This window comes from Falco naumanni, chromosome 4 (assembly GCF_017639655.2).
Source record: "Falco naumanni isolate bFalNau1 chromosome 4, bFalNau1.pat, whole genome shotgun sequence".
NCBI classification, from domain to species: Eukaryota; Metazoa; Chordata; class Aves; order Falconiformes; family Falconidae; genus Falco; species Falco naumanni.
In genome coordinates, this window is record NC_054057.1 from 33,120,802 (window position 1) to 33,143,997 (window position 23,196).

Sequence of the window (23,196 nt, forward strand, 5' to 3'; positions counted from 1 at the left end):
CTGCTGTCCAGAAAATAACAATACTTCCAGTATGATTCTGCTTATAAATCAAATGTGTAGCACTAATAGATACAAACGTGATCAATGCCATTGCTTCTCTCTAATAAACAGTGGAACCTGCCAAATAAAGGTGGTTCTCATCCTGCATGTAGGCAGCTGTTTGGGTTCAAGTACTGTGTTATTTTGAAGCCTCTTGAGGTGGCTGACCAAAATTCAGCGTACATAAACAGCATAAACTTAAAAAAGATGCTCAAGAACCTGAGTGAAATACGACCAAAGCTAATCATTTAATTTCTATGTGGTTTGATATAGAACTGAAGTTAATTATAGTGACTGTGACTTAGACTCATCTTTCCTGCATTTAAGCTCTCTGAAAGTTAGATATTTTGCTTACACAAGATGCACTCAGTGGACAGTACAAGCAATGCCCAGAACATAACTCATCATGCTTATCTTCCACATTGATTTTAGGATGGGATAGTGCAGCAATTCCGTAATACATATGCGAAAAACATGATGGCAAGCAGAGTCACCCTTAACACTCTGCAGAGTGCCCATCCAGGAATAAATTCCACTCCATCTGTAAATAATCACAAAAGGTAATGATTCAGAGTCTGTAGGAACTGGAAATATTTACAGAAAGAATTAAAATTGAAATTGCAAGTTTCTTTCAAGCTACCGATCATGCAGTATTAAACAAGTTTTATTGCCTTATCATAGCAATTAATTTTGGTTTCACGTTAATGACATTCTTATGCCTAAGATGCTAATGCAATTTGACAACAGCAAATACCATAAGATCATTTAGCTTATTCATGTCACTAGCAGGGACAAATGCATAGCCTTGCATTAATGACCTTCCTAACACACTAATTGCTTCCAAAATGAAGGACTGCTCCTGTGGTTTTGTCATGGAAAGGAAGGGTGCATTTTCACATTTTCTTTTAATATTTAATACTTTTAAAGAAAAAAATTATCAAGTTTCTAGGCAGTACTAAACCCAAATGTTGGGTATACCCCCTAAAATTGTATTTTCACATGTTTGCTAGTAAACACATGATTATCTTCCAGCTTGTTTCAACATCAGTGCAATCAGTGATTAAAGTTAAATTTATTGCAGGAAAAAAACCACTTGGAGTTCAAAGTAAAATCGTCACATACATCAAAAACCCTGAGACTTGGTTTCAGCTTTCTACTTATTTGCAAAAAGCTGTTCCAGCCTGGGACAGATACTTTGGGTCTTTTGTGGGTGCGACTGGCTCCAGAAAAGAAATGTCTTTCCTGACCATATGCCTTGGAGAACTCCCAGCAGATGTGTGCTCTCCAGAGCAAGTGGCTGTAAATGTGGGAGGTGCGCTGCTGCTGCTGCAGCTCAGGGCCTGGGGAAAGAGCACTCACAAAGCAAGCACAAAACTTAACCACTCGCTTTTGATTGGGAACCGGGCACATTTCTCCCCTTGATAAAGAAAGGCAGTATAGGACCTGTTAAAGTACTTCAAACAGTTTCATGAAATAATAAAGGGACAGCTATGAATTCTGCAAAACAGGTGCAGGGCTTCACCACGTACAACTCTTCTCTTGTGCTATTACCTCATTACAAATAGTACCAACACTTTCCTGCATTTTCTTGTTCAAGAAACGAAGCATAGCTGAAAATGTGTCAAGATACTGAACCATAGTATTTGTGTGTAAAATGCTTCATTACAAACATATTTAGAATTCTAATTATAATCTTATTAACCCAATTAGTTTGCTATGTATATATTTAAACATTATTACATACTGTGATATGCACCTCCCCTCTATTACGTTTACTGCTAAAGCTAATTTTAACTAAATTAAGAGTTAACTCAAACATACTCAGTGTACATATATTTCATGGGTTTTTTTGCAAACTGTATTACTGTTGTACAAAATAGAAAAGCGCTTCATATACATTAAGCTTTCTATAACAATAAAATGTGTACCTATAGACTGATACTAAATAAGCATCATAATTTGTTAACATGTTCTAAACAAAATATTTGCAGAATTACTATGAAGTTTACTGCAAGCTTGTTTTAACTTACACTTGACCTTCACTTCTTTTTTTTTTAAAAAAAGGTTTTTGTATTCATACATACATTCCTGTTGAAGATGGGGTTAAACTTGTCAGAAGCATTTTAGTAAAATACTGAAGACCTCCTTTAATTTATGGCAGATATATTTTCAAGGAAAATGCTGATATTATCTTGGTTATAAGCTTGCTGCTGAAATGATTTAGATATTCTTTTCCTTTCACACAGTATCAGTATAAAGCTTTTCTTTGCAGGCAATGAATTATAGTTGACACTTCAAACCTATTCTATCAGTATCTTCTAGTTCAGAAAAATAAGAAAACATAAATATTTATTCTATGTATACAGAAGAGACACAGGATTCTGATAAAAATGATCCATTATGGAATGATGAATAATTGTTACATGTGTGACACTTAGAACAGCAAAGGGCAAAAAAATTTGCCACTGTGAGGATGAGCATTTGAGGTTATTGTGTAAATAAAAACACAGACATTTTTTCCTATTTAAGCCGAGTGATTTCTGATGACATTCACTTCTTGACTACATACATGGATGATGAAGCTGCTCGATACAGATCCTTGGTCTGATTTGATAGAGTCTATTAATGACGTGCTTTAAGAATGGAAAAGTATTTATGCAAACAGCCTTCCATTTTCCCAGTTTGTATGTGCAATACTTGTCTAGCTTAAGCTTACCAATTAATAAGACTAGGAATCCATTTGTTCCATTGTGTGATCTGTTCACTGTCTTTAATCTGGTTTCTGTTACTAACTTAAGTTTCTATATTATGCAGTGAAGTAGAGGCTATTATAACCCACTGAATAATAAACTCTGTAGGAAAAAAACCAGTGAAATTTCTGAATATCTGAAACAGTATTATCAGTCTTATTATCAGCCTTTGCTTTTTAAAAAATAAACGATCTCTTACTAAGTGCAAATCTGAGCCAAAAGGTAGTAAACAGAACTAATACATGTGGTTTGTTTTTTTTTTTTAATATCTACAATGGCTGGTTTTATACCAGAAATGGAAGCTCATTGAGGTAAGGATTTTTTATTTTTTTTAATTCAGTGTTTTTAACCATATAGCCCTGATTGCAAAACTGAAATGTATACACAATACAAATTATCTAGTTAAAAATAAATATTCAAAATGACAAGCTCTTGGGGTAATATTGCCACGAGAAAGGTATAATATATAATTGCACAGAATCACTTGCTAATTTGTGTTATGGGAGCTTCACAGACTGTAACATAAAGACCCCTTGCTTATTAAATACAAATTAAAATGCATACTGATTTAAATACAAATAAACTAGCACTGATCCATTAAATAAAATTTAGGAAGTTCTAAAGTTATAATACTCTGGAAAAAAACGGCTAATCCATCTTCTAAATGTGCTACATTCATATGTAACAGTGAGCTGTAAAACACAATTCATAGATGCTGACTTGGGAGAAAAGAAAAAAAAAAAACGGAAACCACAGCACATATGCAATATTGCATCCGAACAGTTTTAATTTTTGACACTATTTCTTGGCTTTATCACTCCACTTGGACACTGGCAAGTTAACTTTGGGCATAAAGGAATAAGGAGCTTCATTAATTAGGTAATAACAAATGTTTATCTAGCTGAGTTTCTTGTCGCCTTCAACGGCCACAGGCAGATGCCCAGGGAAGACTGCAACATGAAGCCAAGAACAAATGAAATTTATCCCTATTAGTTTCCCAAATTAAATGTTATTACTAAATCAAATAACCTTTGAGATAAAGAAATTTCACTGAAATAGTTAGTATCATAGGAGGAATTTAGAAAATATAGATTTTCAGAAGAGTAATATTATTTTAAATAACAATATGAATTCTTCCACCTTTTGATCTCAGATAAAGTAATTCAAATAGAAGGTTATTTTCAATTCTTCTCTAAGTGTTTGGTGTTTCTACATGAGATCCTGAGGCAGGGAGGGAGGGATCAAATGTATTTCCCTCCATGGCATAAGGAGAGATCTTGCAGGGTGGGCGTCATGCCTGTGGTGAAGAACAAAGTTTCCTCTGCCCAGTCTTTCTTACAAGAACAGTGGTTGGGTTTGGTTTTTTGTAAACCTTTTAATGCGCTTCCTCTTTTTGAGCAACTTGGTGCCTTTGCAGACACGGAAAGCTTTCCCAAATAACAATATAACGTCAAAACTGGGTTATTTTTACTCTGCTGCTTATCAGGCGAAAATATGAACAATGGTGACTTTTGGATTATCTGCAGGCTCTGAATGACACTGCATCATTTTTGCCTCTACCCCCATTTCAAACACCACCACTGAAACTACAAAGAGGCTTTTAAAACAAGCAACATTTTCCAGAAGAAACATCTAAAATTTTGCACAGCATGCACACACACAAAAATTATATTCTATGGATGACTCCATTTTTAAATGCTGACTTACACGAGATCTTCTTCCCAGAGCTAACTATATAAATGAAGACTGTCAGAAAATGAGAATAAAAATAAGCATCTAAAATGGAGAAAAAATATCTGCTCCTTTGTTTTCGTTCCTCATGCTTCCTACTTTTTCACATCTCATCCTCCATTTTGAGTATTTGACCTCCCAAATTCAGAGGTACATTAGAAAAAGTATGCCCTTATTTTGGCTTTTCATTTATTTTTCTATACTTCTCCAAGGCGGCATTTTCTAAAGGCTTGTCTTTTATCTTCTTAAACTATGGATATTTATCTTCGTAATACCCACCCTGTGTGATCCATATTGGATTGAGTTTACCTATAGTAAGCACCTATACACAAAAAGCCTATTGAAATTATGGGGGTAACTGGAGCAAAGCACAGTCAAAGGTTTGGAAAACACACAGGGAACAATTCTATTGTCATTCAATGGTACGGCTTTAAGGCAACTTTCTACACTGACTGGTCATTTTGGAATTCTGGTTGTAAATTTCCCCCCAGCTAGAACCTACTACTTAAATTTACTCTGTTTTTGGATGGAAGATGCTCAGGTTTGCGTTCTAGATTCGAACATGGTTCCCTAAACCTTGCTGAATCCAAATTAACAGTGGTAGTTTTCCACAAGCAAGGCGTGGATATGCCTCCATGCACTAATAGTCTGAAAAGATTTTTTCTGAGAAAGATAGCAAAAAATATTCATAAGGACGCAAGCACATATATATGACTTTCTGTGCATTCTATTGCCTGTGGTTCTAGATACCAAATCACACTAAATTTTGTGTAACTAATCACCTGTTGGAAAATCTTATAAGTAGTAATTGATCCTAATTTGCAGAAAGAAGAGCAGGATTTACATTAGTTACATTAAGCAGTAGCTCTTAATTGTAGTCAGTCTCCTGAATAACCCAAATACGACGAGCCTGATTTTGTGGGGTAAACTGAGAGGAGAGCTGTAAAATGTGGAAAAAGTGCTCCTTGTAAATGAATAAATACAGAAGAACTGGCCAATACATTAAAGCCAGAAACACTAACAAGTAATCTGAGGGTTATTTTCATTTAATTTTTCTAGAGCACCAAAATTACAGTGCAGTCTCACTGTCAGTTCTGGACCACATAACTGCAAGCTGCCACTGAAGAGGGAAGTTGTTGTCCACAGCTATGCATCCCTTCCGCTCCCTACGGATGTCACCCCATGGTCTGCCAGATCAGCCCACCAACCCAGCACGGTCATCTTCTGGTCCGACAAGACCAGTGGGCAGGCTGCACGAACAGATTGCCCTTTCAGCAGAAGCGTGGGCTTGGGCTGATGTAAACTGACTGAGGACTTGCTCTGCTGGCCACTGAATTGTCAGAGCATCTCAGGAACCCTGTCTTAGCCAACAGTGAAACACAGTCCCCTACGTTAAAGCCTACTCTGGGTGCCCTGAAAAGCCCTCTGCAAGCATCTTTCTCAGTGAACACTGGCACAGTCTATGGAGGTTTAGACAAACAATTTTGGCCAGCTAACTTGTGCAGCAGGTGTATCTCCACCTCTTTTGTGTATATGGGGAATACGGAATAATACCAAAGCAGTCCTTATGAGAGGACAGAAAAGTATCTTTATTGACAGAAGGGGTGTGCTAATTTCCTGTGCTGACTTCAATCAATTTAAACAACAATCTTACCAGAGTAAAACACATCAGGACTGGATAATGGAGAACCAGACTCCCAGAGATACCAATCCTCATCAGAGTCCAAGTCTCTGAATGTAACTGTATTTCAGTGACTTTTTCACAGTGTCTGAATAAAATAAAGCCCACAACTATAGCATAGAATACGTAGCTCTAGGCATGCCAGGTAATCTAGAGCTTTTTGGAGACTAAGATAGCTGAGTAGCCACTTTTAAAAAATAAAAAAATAATTAGAGGAAAACAGTTCACTTCAGAAGGATTTAGCAGGTCAATGAGGGCTATGAAAGATAATGATGTGTGCTAATCTACTTCATAATCTTCAGAAAATACATACTTGGTGTGAACATAAATTTAGTTTTAAATTACTGTTAACCAGTGTAGAGTAATGCATATATGAATATCACAAACCCCACGCATTAATAGCAAAAAGAGTTTTTCTAATAAATAACACATCACTGATCCTACTGTGCTAAAATATTTAGGTAATACAAACTCTTCAATGTCTAAATATTCTACTTAACATGTAGAGAAATTTACAGAAACAACACTTTGATGAAGCAGCATTGCAACACTATTGGGATTGCACCATGGTTCAGAGATAACCCTGAAACAACTGGGTAGGGAAAAATCTATATAACCTACGTTATTAATGACTACTGACTGACCTCTGCTTATCTTCGTTACCTTAAAGGTGACATTGAAATTTTCAATTGTGCTCAAGCTTCATTATCTTAAATCTAGACTATAATAACTTAAAAGGGTTCTGATGATATTTTCAACCTGTCATATTAAAACAAACCAGAAAATTTCTGACATTATATATCACTTAGAAAAAGTATAATTGCTTTATTCACATAGGCCAATGTGAAGTCTAATATTTACACTGCATACAAGGACCAGAGAATGTTTTTTGCTTAATTTTTCATTCAAATATAACAGATAAGACAGAAGATAACAAATCCCTCAGAAACGAAAGAAAAAATAACATTAAGAGTGTGTACATAACATATTGAAGAAAAGTGTTACGGTTACTTTCCTCCAGAAAACAATTTCCATTGTGTATCACGTGCCACAGAGCAAACGACAACAGTAGCTTACATGACATTGTACCATGCCATGGCATGAACATTTCAAAACAATCCAGTCACAGCTAACCAGACAGAGCACACAGGTACACTGAAGTCCACTGACATCAGTTCAGCTATTGAAATATACAGCGGGTGGGAAACGGCCTTACAAGTTACTGCTATTTGCCCACCTAAAGCTTGCTAAATTCAAATGTTTCATTCCATTTTCCACTCTCTTCCTCTAGCCAATTTTTTTTTTTAATGATTTAAAGCATGCCATTTAAACTGAAGTAAAAGCTGTTCTTTCTTCTTCAAACATAACAAGTTGTTTAACGGTCCATAACACTTTAAAGTAGCCAAATATAACATGTTCATTTCAAATTGAATTTACAAAAACTTTTTTTTTTTTTTTGTGGGCAAGGTGTTGAACAACGTGTCTTATTAAATATACAGTAGCTGTAATTTAATTGTTTCTTGTGATCCTACCCATTTTAAAGGGTGTTTCAGATTTTTTTTTTTTTTTCCAACTGAAAAAGAATCTAGTATAATTGAAGGAAAGATACTTTTTTCCTCTTTGAAGGAATGAAATTCCAACTTATCTGTTTTCAGAGTATGAATACAAATTTGTACACAAGTGATTCTAAATGCCACTGGCTTCCCATTTTCAATGCTGCTATTTTTCCAGAGAATGGATCCACATATCAATGACCCTTTCATGTGATCTGGAAATGCCAAAGAATAATACCACAGGGAAAATACTGTTTTCATTTGATTTAAACCACTCATTTTTACAACAGAAAGAAAGCATGAAATCCTAAAATCTGAGGATGCCATCCAGAAAATCTATATAGCAGAGAGAGAGTGTGTGTGTGCGCGCACGTGTGTGTGTGTATGTGGTGTGGTGTGTGATAAAAGTAATAGAGGACTAATAATTGTTCACACAGATAAATTTCAAACAAAAGCTAAATTAAAATTAATGAATGTCACCGATTAATAAATTGCTCGTTTGGCAGCATTTATTGTGGCACGTTTTTTGCATGTTTGGCCATTTTTCTCTTACTTTTTATTAATTATGCCTACTTGGAATTGATGATCTCCAGGGTACACATCAGAGCATATCAAGCCTGATGCTGAAGTCATGCGGAGGGTCTGTCCACACACAGGATCTGTGCTGAACTCTGAACATTTTCCTGCAGCGAACTTACAGGCACTCCTGACAAGCAAAATGCAGCTGACAGAGGAAATTCCAGGAGCCTGGGTCTTTTCCCCTCCATCACTGCACGAGAAAGGCATTCTTATGCTGATGTGTGAGTACATACTTTTGACTGGGTACCGTTCCCTGCCCTGTGCTGTCTTTCAATCCTTCACCCTTTCCTCTCCCCCAAAGGAGAGTGTGATATCAGATGTTAACACTTACCTTAACTTTGATAGTGTGCTTTTTCTACAGTTCCTGTGTAGGCAGTGGGGTCAGTTTCTAAATTCAATTATTTGGGTATTGGGGAAAAAAACCCCACAACAGTTATTCTCTAAATTTCTAGCATGCTTTTTTAATTGCTTTTAGAAATATGGCTCAATGTCAGGCAATAAGAGAGACTACTGCAGGGAGTCTTAGCTTTTGACATTTTTAATTACCTCTGCTTTGGTTATTATACAATAGATATTTTCGTCATCTAAATATAATGTAGCTTTGTAAAATCCTTTAAAATATGATTTCAAACCAATGAATGCCATTTTCTATTTGCCTTTAATTTCCTCTCAATAGTAAGTTCATCAGAGTGTAACAATTAATTAACTTAATTAAGCTAACTTAATTATGTTCTTTCATAGGTCAATATGTAGAGCTACTCAGATTAATAGCAGAGCTTGTAAAGTTAATCTTCTTGTATAATGCAAATGATGCCAAGTCATGTATTAAATACCTTCCTGAGTAACAGATGATATAGGACTGAATGTACTTTAAAGAAGGGCAGAGACTGTGAAAAGGTTAAATAAAGAAAAATGTCTAGGATTTGTGGAAGTTTTAAACAGACCTAATTCATTTTTAAAATTAATAATGTTCTTCTAGGAGCATTCATTCCGTAAGGCCATTTACAGCTTAAATATACATAAATAAATTTTGACTTCAAAAGCAGAACTGCATGACAGCATTTTCCAGCCATCTTGCAACCTTTATGTTTTCTTATTAAGAAGATTACATAAAACAGTCATATGAAGAGATCAGATGGAAAATATGAATTCCTAACGACAGCGCATTTCCATGCTTACTGTATTTCCCAGTTTGTTTTTCAGAGGGATCACTTCAGTAGTCAAAGGTATTATGTTCACTTCTTTGTTCATTATTAATTCACTTTTAACACAGACTCTAAGTCTTTTTAGGCATGTGGCTTAGCACATTTGTTATGAAATATTAATGGGACCTACAGTAACCATAATAATTACTTGTAGAAGCATAAAAAGTAAAACCAAAGAAATGTCCTGAGTGCCAAATGATCTGAATACATGAATCAACTCTTTTATTTTGATAAATGAGTCTGATGGTTGGAACCCATACCCTAAAAGGAGGAGCTGGATTATGGGCCAAAGCACCAAATTTCAGCCAAGTAACCAAATTTCAATCTTCTCTACAATAAATCTGACTCAGGTCAGAAGATGTCCTAAATGCATAGCAATTTCTGATCTGCAATCTGTTGCAATTCTTCATTGCCATTCAAAGAAAACAAAGAGGAGGAGTCCAATAAACATTCTGTAAGGTGCTTTGAACGAGAGTGTAAAAGAAAAGGCTCTGAAAGTGTGAAAACCATCATCGCTCAGAGTTTTAAAACTAGAATAAATTACTACCAAATACACCAGAGGGATCAGTCCTATGTCTACAAGGGCATGGATGACACAGATGACCTAACATATTTTCTTCTCATTCTTAAACTATGCCATGTAGTGTTTGTGGTGTTGCACAAAATGAACATCCTGATTTAAGTGTAGCAGCCGGTTCAGAGTAAAAATCAACCTCTGTTCCAAAATCACAGTCTTACGACTTCTGATATAAAGGGTGATTATTTATCTATGATACAGAATAAGTAGTGAATTATTGCTTATAATTTCAGAAGACAGTCTGCTAGGTCCACACAGCATGGAAATTTCCAATGACTTTTCTAAGTGGGAAAGCTCTTCAGAAGTTAAAGAAAAAAATTAGTGTTCAAGAGTAAATATGCAGCTCAACCCACTCTATGTGGGTAACTGTATTTTTTTTCCAATTAACTGTGTCAGGATGACCAACACATTGATAGCAACAACAGTCTGACACAATTCTTCTGTTGAGTTCAAGCTAGCAGCTACACAAAACAGAGAGAAGATATTACGCCTATGAAGTTCAGAAGAGAATGCACAGCCTTTTCACAAGCACAAGCATAAAAGCTTTGCATTTATACATACAGATAGACACACAAATTTATATTTTCTCTGATATTTTCTTGTGTTCCTTAATAGTGCAAATCAACTTTCTGCTTCTTGCCAATTCTTATTCAACATGACGATTGAGATATTTTCTCAACTGAAAGATGTCAGTAATGGAAAATCAGTTATTTAACGGACTTCTAATTATAGCAGATAGATAAAATATCACATGAGCATTATTACATCCTTTGCCATGGAATTATTTTTTGTTCAACTTTTTCAGAACATGTTACATCACAGGTTTTTAAAAAGCCAACACCTCAGTGTAATAAAATATCATAAGGATGGATTGGACGCTTTGCTGATGAAGTTTATAGCTTCAGGTTTTAAAAAAAGCCTCTTTTTGTATTACCTTGGAAGAGTCAATGGGACTTGTCAGGAAAGGTTTTATCCAGAGATCAAGGAAGGAAGGTAACTCAAGAAACAAAAGATAGGATCAGCTGCCAATTGTGTTCATAAAAATTAAAAAATGCTCCCTTTGCTTGTATATGAAATAATGCAGATGGCTCCCCTAGATTTTCTAAGAATATTGCAATGATTTTAACACTGAATTCAATAAACCTTTTAAGCTGCTTGTACCATACTTATGACTAATGGCAGACGACTTAAGTGTGGGACACATCTCCTCCTATAAAACAAAACACTATTCCTCAGCTGTGCATTACTAATGGAAAAAAAAGTCTGTGCTCTCTCCAGATAAACTGCAAGCACTGCATGTCTAATAGTTCAGCAACAGATTAATGGGTACCTATCTATCTTAATCTTTCTTTAGTTGAGAATCACATTTCACACTGCTTTTATAGCTTCAATACAGCACTGCGAAAGCACCACAGATACATAAGCTATTCATGTTCATATGCTACCATCATGCCATTCATATTTTACCCTAAAATGCTCCAGAACATATACATATATGCTTTTTTACAGGGTAAAGTAGGGGGTTGGTTGGTTGGTTAATTCAATTTTTTATCCAAAATAGAGAATGGCATAGCATTTAATCTGTATCTGTACTGCTCTGGCAATGCAGCCATTCAGAAAGAACAGCTCTGTTAGCCTCTAGGGATACACTATTAAAACATGATTAATTGATTTGCCACAGGATCGGCAAAGGAAATTAATACACATAACTCATGTATTTCTATTTTACTTCTAATTAAAGAAGAGGATATGCCTCTTATGAGATTCGGGTTTAAGGAAACTGTCAAAACTAGTCTCTTCTTACTTAGATAACCAACCACAGACACCATCACTCCCTGTGGATCAAAGTGCTGCTTATGAGAAATGCTACAGCCCACCCGCCTTGCTCTTTAGCCACCACATGAAAAAGAGAAAGCAAAACTCCTTTAACAAACCTTCACTTTCTTCAACATCACTGTATATTAATCTTAAAAACTACATAAATACATTTACTAAATATCCAGCAACTGCCAGATGCACAGTGAAAGTGACCCAGAAAAGTAAGAGTCATAAAATCTAATCCATCAGCCTTTCAATTTTATCAAACACCTACAGTGTTATTCAAGTAAGTGGTTGTGTACATTTAAAACATTTTAACATCTTAACTAATCAACACGTCCAGAGAATTTTCTTTCATCAGTTCATGGCAAAGAATGTGTGATAACAGAGACATAATTTAATGTTTTGACTCAGGGCATACCAAAAATAGCGTGCTTCTGAATTTTGAAAGGGTTGTGGGAACAAAATTCCTGTTTTAAGCATTACTATTGGAGAGGAACTACCAAAACCATGTAATTTAGTATAACATTCTATGAAACACAGTGTTACTCTACAGTTTCCTAAGAAACTGCTAGGAAGGTCTAACAAAATGACACTGAAATTAGGATGGCACACATCTGTCTCCTTTCAAAAGCATCAAATTTTTCTTTGAATTCCAATTTCTCAGTTCAAATTCTTAAAAAAAGGCAATAGATATATACAATATTGACTCATCAATCACACAAGAAACTTCCCTATTTTAGGAGAGATACTAATTAAAATCATTCAAGCATTCAAATCTATAAAACGTAAATTTTATTGAAGTTTGCACAGCTTTTGAAAGCATAAAATAAGGTATCTTTCTAACTTCAAACACAGTTTGGTTATTTTTTAACCCAAACTGTTTCTGCATCTGAAATACACTGATGAATACACACACTTTCCTGAGGGATATCCCATACCATATGACATCATGCTGAGTATATGTAAGCTGGGGGAAGAGGGGGGGAAGATTTGGCATATGGCGTTTGTCTTCCCGAGTAACCATTCTGTGTGATGGAGCCCGGCTTTCCTGGGGATGGCTGAGCACCTGCCTGCCCATGGGAAGTGGTGAATGAATTCCTTGCTTTGCTTTGCTTGTGTGCATGGCTTTTGTGTTACCTATTAAACTGCATTTATCTCAACTCATGAGTCTCCTCACTTTTACTCTTCTGATTCTCTCCCTGATCCCACCGTGGGGGGAGTGAGTGAGCAGCTGCATGGTGCCTGGTTGCCGGCTGGGGTTAAACCACAAAAAACTCAAAATTCAAACATCATTTCTACTAGGAAGAACAACTGGACAAGCAAAAGAAAGCCTCATCTGAGTAATCAATGACATCCCACAAAGATAAAACCGATGACATGTAACTGCGAGTTACATTCAGTATGGCCTATCTAAGTGGAAATATTTTGCAAGCAGGAAAAAAACCTACGCTTTATACAAATTAATGTGGCAAATCATGGGATATTCATTACTTTCTCCTACTAGAAGCTGTCTCTCCTTCACATTTGCAAGTCTGAGACTCTTTTTAAACATCACTTTCCACATCCTTCTTAATTCTCCACCACGTTCCTAAAATCTGTAGCTATTAGCCATTTTGCCTTCTTTAAACTTTTCTCCTATCTCTTTACCATGGCTGCATTTGAACTTTTCCTTAACAACTGCCTTCTCACCAATACTAATGAGTTGAATTCAGATGAGACATAAATTATTATACAAATAATGCATCAGTCAGCAGCTGTAATTAAGCAGACACTGAAAGAATATAAGGGAGTGATGTACCAGGAGACTTCAAATAAAACAAGAAATAAAAAAGGCATTAGTTGAAGTAAATTCTGCAAACACTTTTTTTTTTTTTTTACTTGTTATTTAAGGTGTAATGCACAAGTATTTGTTTACTGTGCTGACTTACCCATGTGTAACTTAGATGGGTTGTTTCATGGTGGGTTCTGAATTTGGAAATTCAGCATACTGCTGCTCCCCTCTCAAGGTTCCCTGCAAATCCAACCACAAAACTCTTTCTGACTCACCTCTCTGTTTTCACATAAATTGCAGTAAATATGATTGGAGAAAGTCTCGTTCCCTTACAAAACACATATAATACTTTATGACCCCCCATTCAGTAAAACACCTTCAACATAAACTATTACTGAGATATTTAGTAAAATCCAAAAGGTGTATTTCCATCTTTCAGTTCTCTGGAGTTTCCTTTCCCCCACAGTTTAGCAGTATTTATTCCACAAAGGCAAAAACCTGTATATCCATCTTCCTCTCCATCGCCTTTTACTAAATAACCATGTTTCATTCCTCTTTCTGCAGCACTTTTCCTCTATTTTTATTTGTAAATAACATCTCTGCTCTCAATTTTAATTTCTCCAGTAGAGTGAGACAAGCTGGCAAAGCTGAGACTTTAGAGGCAGAACTCATGGCCCTCCATAGCCTAATGTCCCTTTGCTACTCAAGAATATATACAAAAGTAATACTAAAAGTTTCTATTACTCTATCCTTAGGACTACCTAGACGTGATATCTGACTTTCTATCTTAGAATATATCGTGATACTCCAAAATAAGTGAAGTACCTATTTGGTCTTAATCCAGAAGACACTCTTAAGAATTCTCCTGGCCCTGTACTGCGGAGTTCCCTCTTCTTCAGACAAAGTGACAAGACTATCAGAGGAAAGGAAAAATTCAAGAAGGTATTTGATAATTATCTAAAGGCTGCACTAAAGAACTAATAAATGGCACTGTATTTTCTATGACTAGTATTTCATACTGTCCTTTACTGGCAATGTCATAGTCAAAAGAAATTTGAGAAAAAAGCAGGAAAGCTGAGTCTTTATATTATCTGGTACCTGGAATATCTTTAATAATAATAATAATAACAACAAATAAACTGTTTGAAGAAGCCAAAACTAAGAATGTTAAGGTTACTCCAAATGAAGGACTTCTCTCTCACAGGAATGGTGAATTTAAGGATAATAATGGTTCTCTGAAAGGATGATTGCCACCACAAAATGAAGTTGTGAGTCTGAATTCTGCAGACAACCTCTCCTCCAGCCATGGTGTATGGTGACAAGTACGCATTGCAGGAACATAAAAGAAGTCATTTGCTACATTGTGGAACTATCTTACAAGCCAGCACCTCTTATTATAAAAACAGGGAGTACAGACTTATGATCATACTACATCATTAGCATCTAATACCATTTTTTTGGAAAAGGGCACAAGAAAAGGCACAACATCTACACGGGTCTTTCTTTTGCACAATGGAGCAGTTAGCTGTATTTAAATTTAGTGAAGGATGACAAAAGCTTGACAGCTACCTATATACCTACGTATAGATTCTACTTCTGACTCATTAGCGTCATAAAGCTTAATCTGCCAGAATCTGACAAGACTCCTGTTACTGTCATGGCATGAAAGACAGGAACAAGGAAAAGTATTTTCCATATCACTGATAATAAGAAATAGTATTAAAAAGGTCGCAGATGGAACGTACCTGGCTTACAGGTACTGTGAATCAAGGTCCTGAGATTTACCTTGGTCTTGCATGTTGTTGGTATGGGAGGGTAAGATTGAGATTTAACTATCAAAAGTCTCTGCTATGAGCAAAACAACACTAGGCATGAAAAACAGAGGCAAACGTGTATCCCCAAACAGTTAATCTTGAAAAAGAATAGACACAGAATGTCCTACCTCTTCTGGACGTTTCTGTGCCACCGATACCAGCTCTTCAGAGCTACTTCTTGAGGTGGAGGGTACCACATTACCTGGGGCCTCTGAGACCACCTCATTTGACGGCTCGGAGTCCTGAGGGCAACAGAGACAAATAGACCCCTCAGCAGCGTGTTGGTGGCACGCCAAGAAAATGAGACTTTTCAGAGGAACTGTGCTCTAAGCACAGACAGAGAAATGAAAAATCCTTGAGGTCTAAAACTCCACCCTTTTTACCCTGGGCAACTTTTTTTTACCCCAGAGTCAAAAACATCTGTCATATATTTTCTCTTAAAATAGTAATAATTTCTTCACAAGAGCATTATAAGACTTATTAAGTAGTTACATAGCATTTCAGAATTCCAAAGTTCTGAACAAGCATGCTTGTTTTGCCCATACCTACCCCTCTCCTCAACTGCAAGGAAGGGAATATTACATTTCATCCCCTTATTCAAGACAGAGGTTTCTGCATAACAGCAGGGATCGTGCTAGAACAACCCCACACAAATGTATTTTACCAGTCACTGCAAACCGATACAGCATGCAATCTGGTAGAGTTATAAAAGTTAGTAGAATTGGCTGTCTATTAGTAACTTTAATGCTACAGTAAAATAAATAAAATTTCTTAAGTAGTTTACATTCTATTTTTCAAATTAACTTGATTTTGCAATGCAGTATGACTAGATCTGTCAAAACAAAGCCCACTTTAATACCTTCACTGCTTCACACAGTGGTTTTGATAACTGCATAGATTGAGATATTTTACTACAGAGGAAAAATCCATTAATCAGTACTATCTTTACTCTGCTTGCTGCAATGCTCATTACAGAAGATATTTTAGATGTCATCACTTAGAAAGCAGAATATGTGCTTTTGATATATCACTTTCTTTCTACAGTCATTAATTGCAAGGAAGTCAAGATTATACTTTGGAAACTGCAAGCTGCAAAGCTCATTATTAAGTTTTTCAACATAACAACCTCTAAAAAGTAAATTAAATTTTCATAACGGTAATATTCAGCATTTGCAGTTTAGCCCAATGTGTGTTTGACTGTTGGAAGGGCAAAAGTGAACACTGTGGTTCAACAACGTTACTGAATCACATGGAGAATCACAGGTAAGACCAGATTCTGTAAAAGAATTAATACATGGAGGGGGTTGCTGGAGGTTAAAAAGTTGGAAGAATCTCTGTGAGCCTGGAGGGGGAATATCTATTTCATACACCTTTTCAGGTGAATCCCTTTAAAATAGCTTCTGAGCTTAAATATTTCAGATAAAGCTTTATATGCTTTTCTCGCTGCACCACCTCTCTCTGACTTAGAGTAAGGATAGTCTGGCCCATTCTGTGGCTTACCCCCTTAAGTTTATGGTTTGGTATGAGGAAGACATTTTAGGAAACATCAGCTTTCAGTGAAGACTAAAGAATACCATCAATTAAATTGTTAACAAAGACATCCAACTGCCATTGCAGTGAACTGTTTTATGAGCATAAGCACTGGAACTGCAGAAGAACAGGAAAAAATGAGATACCTTGCCAGAGCTACCATCCTGAGTATTTCCATGACAGGAATAAGAAAACACTATTTTTCAGCTTTCTCAGTTCCTCAAAAGAATATTAACAACATAGCTAAACACAGTGAACTACAAGAAGAATCACCTCTAGCATTCTAATAATGAAAGTCTGATTTTCCTTTACTGACTGTACAAAAGCCACATGCTCTACATGCCATCAAAATAAACCTTGCATCATGTTCATCTGACAGCTCGCTGTTTTCCCTAGTAGATCTGGACTTGCACAGGCAAACATCCTCTCTCTCAAAGGCTGACTCAGTAAACTATGACGATGAAACTATCTCTTTTTGTTGACCCAGGTAGCCATGAACTGACTTTTGAGTACTGGACAGCAGAGTTTTGTTTCCTCCTTGAGAACTGGGAAGTTAAATCATCACTATGCAGTTTATCAGCTCAATACATTTCCAGAAGCTCTTCTGTAGTACTTACAAAACCAAAAGTAACGACTGCATCTGCTGCAAGAAAATGATGTACTTGCCTGAATTCTTTGGTTCAGTAATTTCCCTCCTTGAATTCTGCCTGTCTTTTGTGCCTAAACAAACTTTTATGATGCTGCTATTATGTGTGGCCAGGTAATAGTGGCAACCATTATTTGTTATTTATATTTTCTGAAAGTAATAAAAAGCAGTTTTCAAAAATGATCCGAGCAACTGTAATTTGGTAAACATATTTTCCTGTTACATTCCTTTTGCCTCAACAGGACCATGGATTCTTTTCCACCATCAAGTCTCGAATACCTTCTTCCCGAGCAACTTGCCCATCCTTCTCAATAGCTCTCCTAAGAACCAGCTGGCTAACATAATACTTCCATTTTTAGGGAGATGGATGGAAATCCAATTTACTTCATTTTTCAGAAACCAACGTGAGAAAATGTGTCTCCCTTTTCAATTAAACTGGTTTTATTGTTTCTATTTGCACTGCTGCCACTTCTTAGGAAAACTGCAAAGAGCCCGAACATATGTAAGAAAGGCAATCAATGTTGCTCTGAACTAGTTCGGCAACACGTGAAGTACAGCTTTCAGAAATAAACATACTCAGTAAGTGGAATGAGATCCTTTCATGTAAGGTTCAATGACAAAAATGTTGCAAGGTGCAAGTGAGAACTTCCATAAAGCTTCTTCTCCGTGTGTTATGAGTACATGGCCAAGTGAGCAACAATTCTCGTAACAAATCCTGGTACTTTTACTTGTACTCAGGCAAATAAAAACACTTGAAAAAGTATTAGCATTGTTTAGTTTTGTAAAGGAAAGGCAAAAATCTGTATTGCTGACCTAAAACAATGGTTTTGCTAAGGGGGTGTTAAAAGGAAAAAAGTACCTAAAAAATAATTAAAACTCATTTATTGCCCTTCCTAATTATTATTTACATTGCAAAATAGTGGGCTGACTTTGCAAAAAGTCTCTTCCTTCTTTTTTCAAGGCCTTGTATGATGAAAACCATGTCAATGGTACTTCTCATGGATCTGGAAGCCTCAGGGGTAGCAGTATGGACACGACTGTTCATGGACAACTAATTGACAATAAGTAACTTGGTATATGTCTTTTCTGGTGCTTAAGCCCTTCCTGCTTCATTAAAATATTATGTTTTCTAAAAGCTCACATATCTGCATTTTCATGTCAGACAGATCAACAGATACCTTTCTAATGGATATTAATATTTAACTATATCAATTAATAAATTATGGGAGAAAACCACTAATAAGTAGTACTTCCAGTTTCCTGAAAATATAGAAATTATTTATGGAAATATATTATGGAAATATAAGTGCATTATAAACAAAAATTCAGAATGTCTAGTATTTTTTTTTTTCCTGCAAAATGCAGATTTTAATCAAAGCTCCTCAGAACATGATCCCTCTTGGACTTCAGAAACCTTAAAGAGGAAACATGAAAAGTGTAGACATTCTCCTACCTTTATGCAAGACAGCCAGCCCTGCTTTGAACTATGCCTCTTTTCCTATGACCTATATGTTCATGCAGTTTAAGTTACCACAACAGTACTGGCTTGAATCAATCACAGTTCTGCAAAAAATAGTATTTTAATTACATGTTGACATCATTACATAACAAATCAGATATTCCAGTTCTGGGATGGAACTTGCTTGCTAATCTTGACAGCAGATACAAAACTGTAGCTGGTTAAATTCCGAGTCTTGGACCTTCAGCATATTATTATTATCATCATCATCATCATTATTAATTTTAGAATTACTAAAATATAATCCAATAATAATAGTAACAATAGTAGCAATAATAATATTAATAACACTAGAAATAATAACAATAGTAATAATAATAGTAATTGTAATAATGATAATAATTCAGGTCAGCAGAGATCAAAGGAGAGAATGACTGGTAGGAGATGAGAAATCAAAGGTGCTTCAGCTGTAGCACTTCCCTCAAAGCATTCAGTTCTTTTCTCCCTTCATCCCATTTGCCTTATTTGCTATTTGCATCTACTGCAGTAGCAGTACACTGTGCTTCTAGCTTTGTCCTCTTCTGTGCAGAAGTATCACTGATACAGTATGCTGAAAAATCAATAGTGCATACAGAACAGATGTGAATTTCATTTGTCAGCTACATAAAAGTGATAGATTTTAGAGGAAAACATTTATGTTTTATGCTATGCTGATACTGTGGCTTAGTTTGAGGAATTCGCTGTTTTTAATTTTTGTTCTTTAAAAACCAGACCATTACATTTGAGATCAGGACACATATACAGATATGTTTTGTATATGTGTAAGTTTGATACAGACATGTACATTCATAGGGAATGTTTACTGTGAACACTATGGTAACAAAATACTGTACTTGTTTACCAATCCATGTTATCGTCAGCACAAATGTTGACTCACACAGAATCAAACCTCTACACAGCTTCTGATTCTGAAGAAAATGGAGACTGATGTACAGTTGAAAAGTATGCATAACATATTTTACTAGAAAGCATAAGAAATGTATTTGAGAAAAAGACAATGCAAAAATAGTGTCTTACAATGGTATTTATACAAGCCAAGCATCGACTATCTTTTCTGCTATTGCTACTTTAAAACAAAACAAAACTAAAAAATAATTGAAACAAATCAATGCACAAACCCACAAACCCTTTATAGATGATTTCAAGCTGAAAGGTTTGAATATATTATGTTAACTCTGCATCGGTTTTCATAAATCATCCTTTACCTTGGTCCAGTTGAAAATTACACAAGTCATAAATTAGCTTTAAACAAGTTTTGAATCAGCCTGGAACTAGTTTTCAAATTAAAGAGCCGTCAGGATATTACATGGTACTGTCATTTTATTACCCCAATCAATTCTGTGTGGCCTGAGGTAGAATGAAAATGGATGCTGTCTTCATTTGCAAAGGGTTTATCTCTCACACCAGGCTGTGAAAACATGACTGCAGTAATGAATTGGAAGCCAAAGTTACTAACAAAGACTTCTAACAGTAACAAAGTAGAAATATTTGTCCCCCTTTAGACTTACACAAGGAAAAAAACGAAAAAAAAAAAAAAAAAAAAGGCCTTTTCTGAAACATGAAGGCAGCTTCTTAAGGCTGAAGGAGTATGGGGAGAAATCAGAGCACATTTTTATTGAAGTGCTTGTAGCCTCACAGAGCACCATTGCCAGTGCTGCACAGGCAAAGCCTTCCTGGGTCAGACCCAAGGCGCCTCCCCGGCCCAGACCACAGAAGGTGCCCCCAGCTCCCAGCCGCTGCCAGCCGTCCCCTCTCTCTCCCCAGGGGCAGATTTTGAAAGTGTTCACAACATCTTAGCTAGAATTTGGTAAAATCTAGTGAAGATGAGACATCTGTAGCTCTCCCACAGTTCACAGGCAGCCAAACTAAAACCACAGGAGAAATGTGGAGTTTATCTTAATCTACTTACCTGTGAGATCAATCACATTGCCATTCCAAGGATTTTACCCTGTGTTACTTAATGAGGTAAGAACATGGGCTTTCAACTTTTAACTCACGCTCCACAGTCGTAAAATTTCCCTTCCTTTTTCTATTCTGCCTTTGTCACTCTCCTCACAACGATTTTATTTAACACCTGACAATCTCCTCTCTTCCTCTGCCCTCTCCAAAGATAGGAAATTACAAATGCAACCTTTACTGTACACGTGCTAACCTCCTACACTGCCAGTCACAGAGGCAAGGCTGTTGTTATGTCCTTGGCTGTTTTTTCTCTCTCTTGAGAAGGGGACGACAACTTCTATGTTTATTCGTTGTTAACACAACAGGGTCTCATTCTCAGCTGACTCTGGAACTACCTCAGTTCAGGTAATAAACCCTAACCTAGCTCTAAAAACTCTGCTTTCTTTTAAAGACAGAAACAAAGAAAAACCATTTATAATCCTCTGTTTTCCAAATATAGAAACTTAATTACTTAATTTGAATGTAATTAGAAAAAATAGAAACTTAATTTGTCTTTAGCCTCCAATTTTTTTCTTCAAACACACTGTGCAATATGAAGGAGCTAATAGTTACTAGAAGTTTCCAATAAATACCCATCTGTTTGTTTATTATCCCTCTATCTTTCAATAAACTATGCTGTCAAAGCAAGCTTGCATCTTTGAAATTTACCTACATTTCCAGGTGTCAAAGGGTGAAATCCCACTCTTACAGTTGTTTTAAAACAACTATGCTGCTATTGCTAATATTTTACTAGAAGTGTTTGAACAAAGTATGAAAAGAAACAGGGTCATGCATTCTCTCCAGATGCTTTCTTCAAATGGCAAAAAGAAAAAAAAATACACATATTTAAAGCTAGAAAGAGCACTCTCAAAATAATGTTTTTCGTATTTTTCTTCCACCTTTAGCACATGCAAATAGAAACAGCAAACAGGAGAACATTTTACCGCTTGAAGGTATTATCATTCACTGACCTCTGGAACCTGAATTAGTTTCCCCTTTCTAAGTCACATATTTTCTACATTTCCATTACTCGGTGTACTAATCCTATCTCTCTTTGGACTGAATTCACCACCTTTCAAATCAAACTCTCCCAGATTATCGTATTTCCCTTTTACTTTCTCATCATTCATTACTTGCCAACTTTCAAAAACTGTTCTTTTAGCTACCCTTTCAATAGCTGCTTTTTCTGACCTCAGAACTCTCTGACCTGTATTCAAAATCCAGTCTTAAAACACTAATTAATAAAACCACATTAGAATACAAAAACTGGAATTACACTTCAGAATTCACCACACTAATCTCATCTCATATGCATAATGCAAAGGAATCCATCTTTCCTGTTACTGTCATGGGTTAATGCCATTGTCACAGCTACCACATGGCTCAAACTGTCGGCAAAGATTTCTGTACAAACATGAGCATCATCACCAGGAGTTCTTAGAATTTCTTCAACAAAGGGAAAAAGCCACTATCTATCCTTTTTATTCTAAATCTCCTGTGTCTTGCATAATTTGGCAATTATCTGGTGCACCAGAGCAACAGATTTTATATGAATATCCTTTTGCAGGATATTAATATTCTGGCAAGTCTGCTGTACTATGCTACTATCATGGCATATAAGAGTAACTCAGTATTTTTTCTTTTTGTCCACACCACTTTCTTCCTATATATGGTTCTGCTATTTTTTCTTATCATTAGATCACAGGCATATACTACAGCCTATAAAGTTATTTTTGTGCTATTTTTATGTTTTAAGGAGTTTTATAAGTTATTTTACAGAGTTCTAAAATCTCTTTAAGACAATACACATAATTTACTACTGCTGGATCAGGATGCTTCATCTTCCCTGTACCCATTTTGTACAGCTCTGATCTCTCCAATTCTTTCCCCTCCCCCATGTAAAAAACCAAAAAAACCCCAATCAAAAGTTGCAAAATAAATTCTCAAACACATCACAAGCATCTACAGCCACAGTAAGCATATAACTGTAATTGTTGATTTCAAAATATTTATGGAATGATACAGGCACCTTACACCTAGTA

General features: G+C 36.0%; 1 protein-coding gene across 9 annotated transcripts in view; it reads right to left on the bottom strand.

Annotated features, from left to right (window-relative positions):
* PHF14 (PHD finger protein 14) overlaps positions 1-23,196 on the bottom strand; it is a 165,982-nt gene that overhangs the window by 18,372 nt on the left and 124,414 nt on the right. For 2 of the 9 annotated variants that reach the window (XM_040589119.1, XM_040589124.1), the window contains exon 18: positions 15,650-15,763. The exons of 2 other annotated variants lie outside the window; for them this stretch is intronic. In XM_040589119.1, coding sequence (XP_040445053.1) covers positions 15,650-15,763 — 114 coding nt within the window. Of the gene's footprint in view, positions 1-520; positions 581-13,864; positions 13,948-14,587; positions 14,621-15,649; positions 15,764-19,706; positions 19,767-23,196 lie in introns of those variants that run through there. 5 more of the 9 variants (XM_040589120.1, XM_040589121.1, XM_040589122.1 and 2 more) reach the window with 5 other exon arrangements.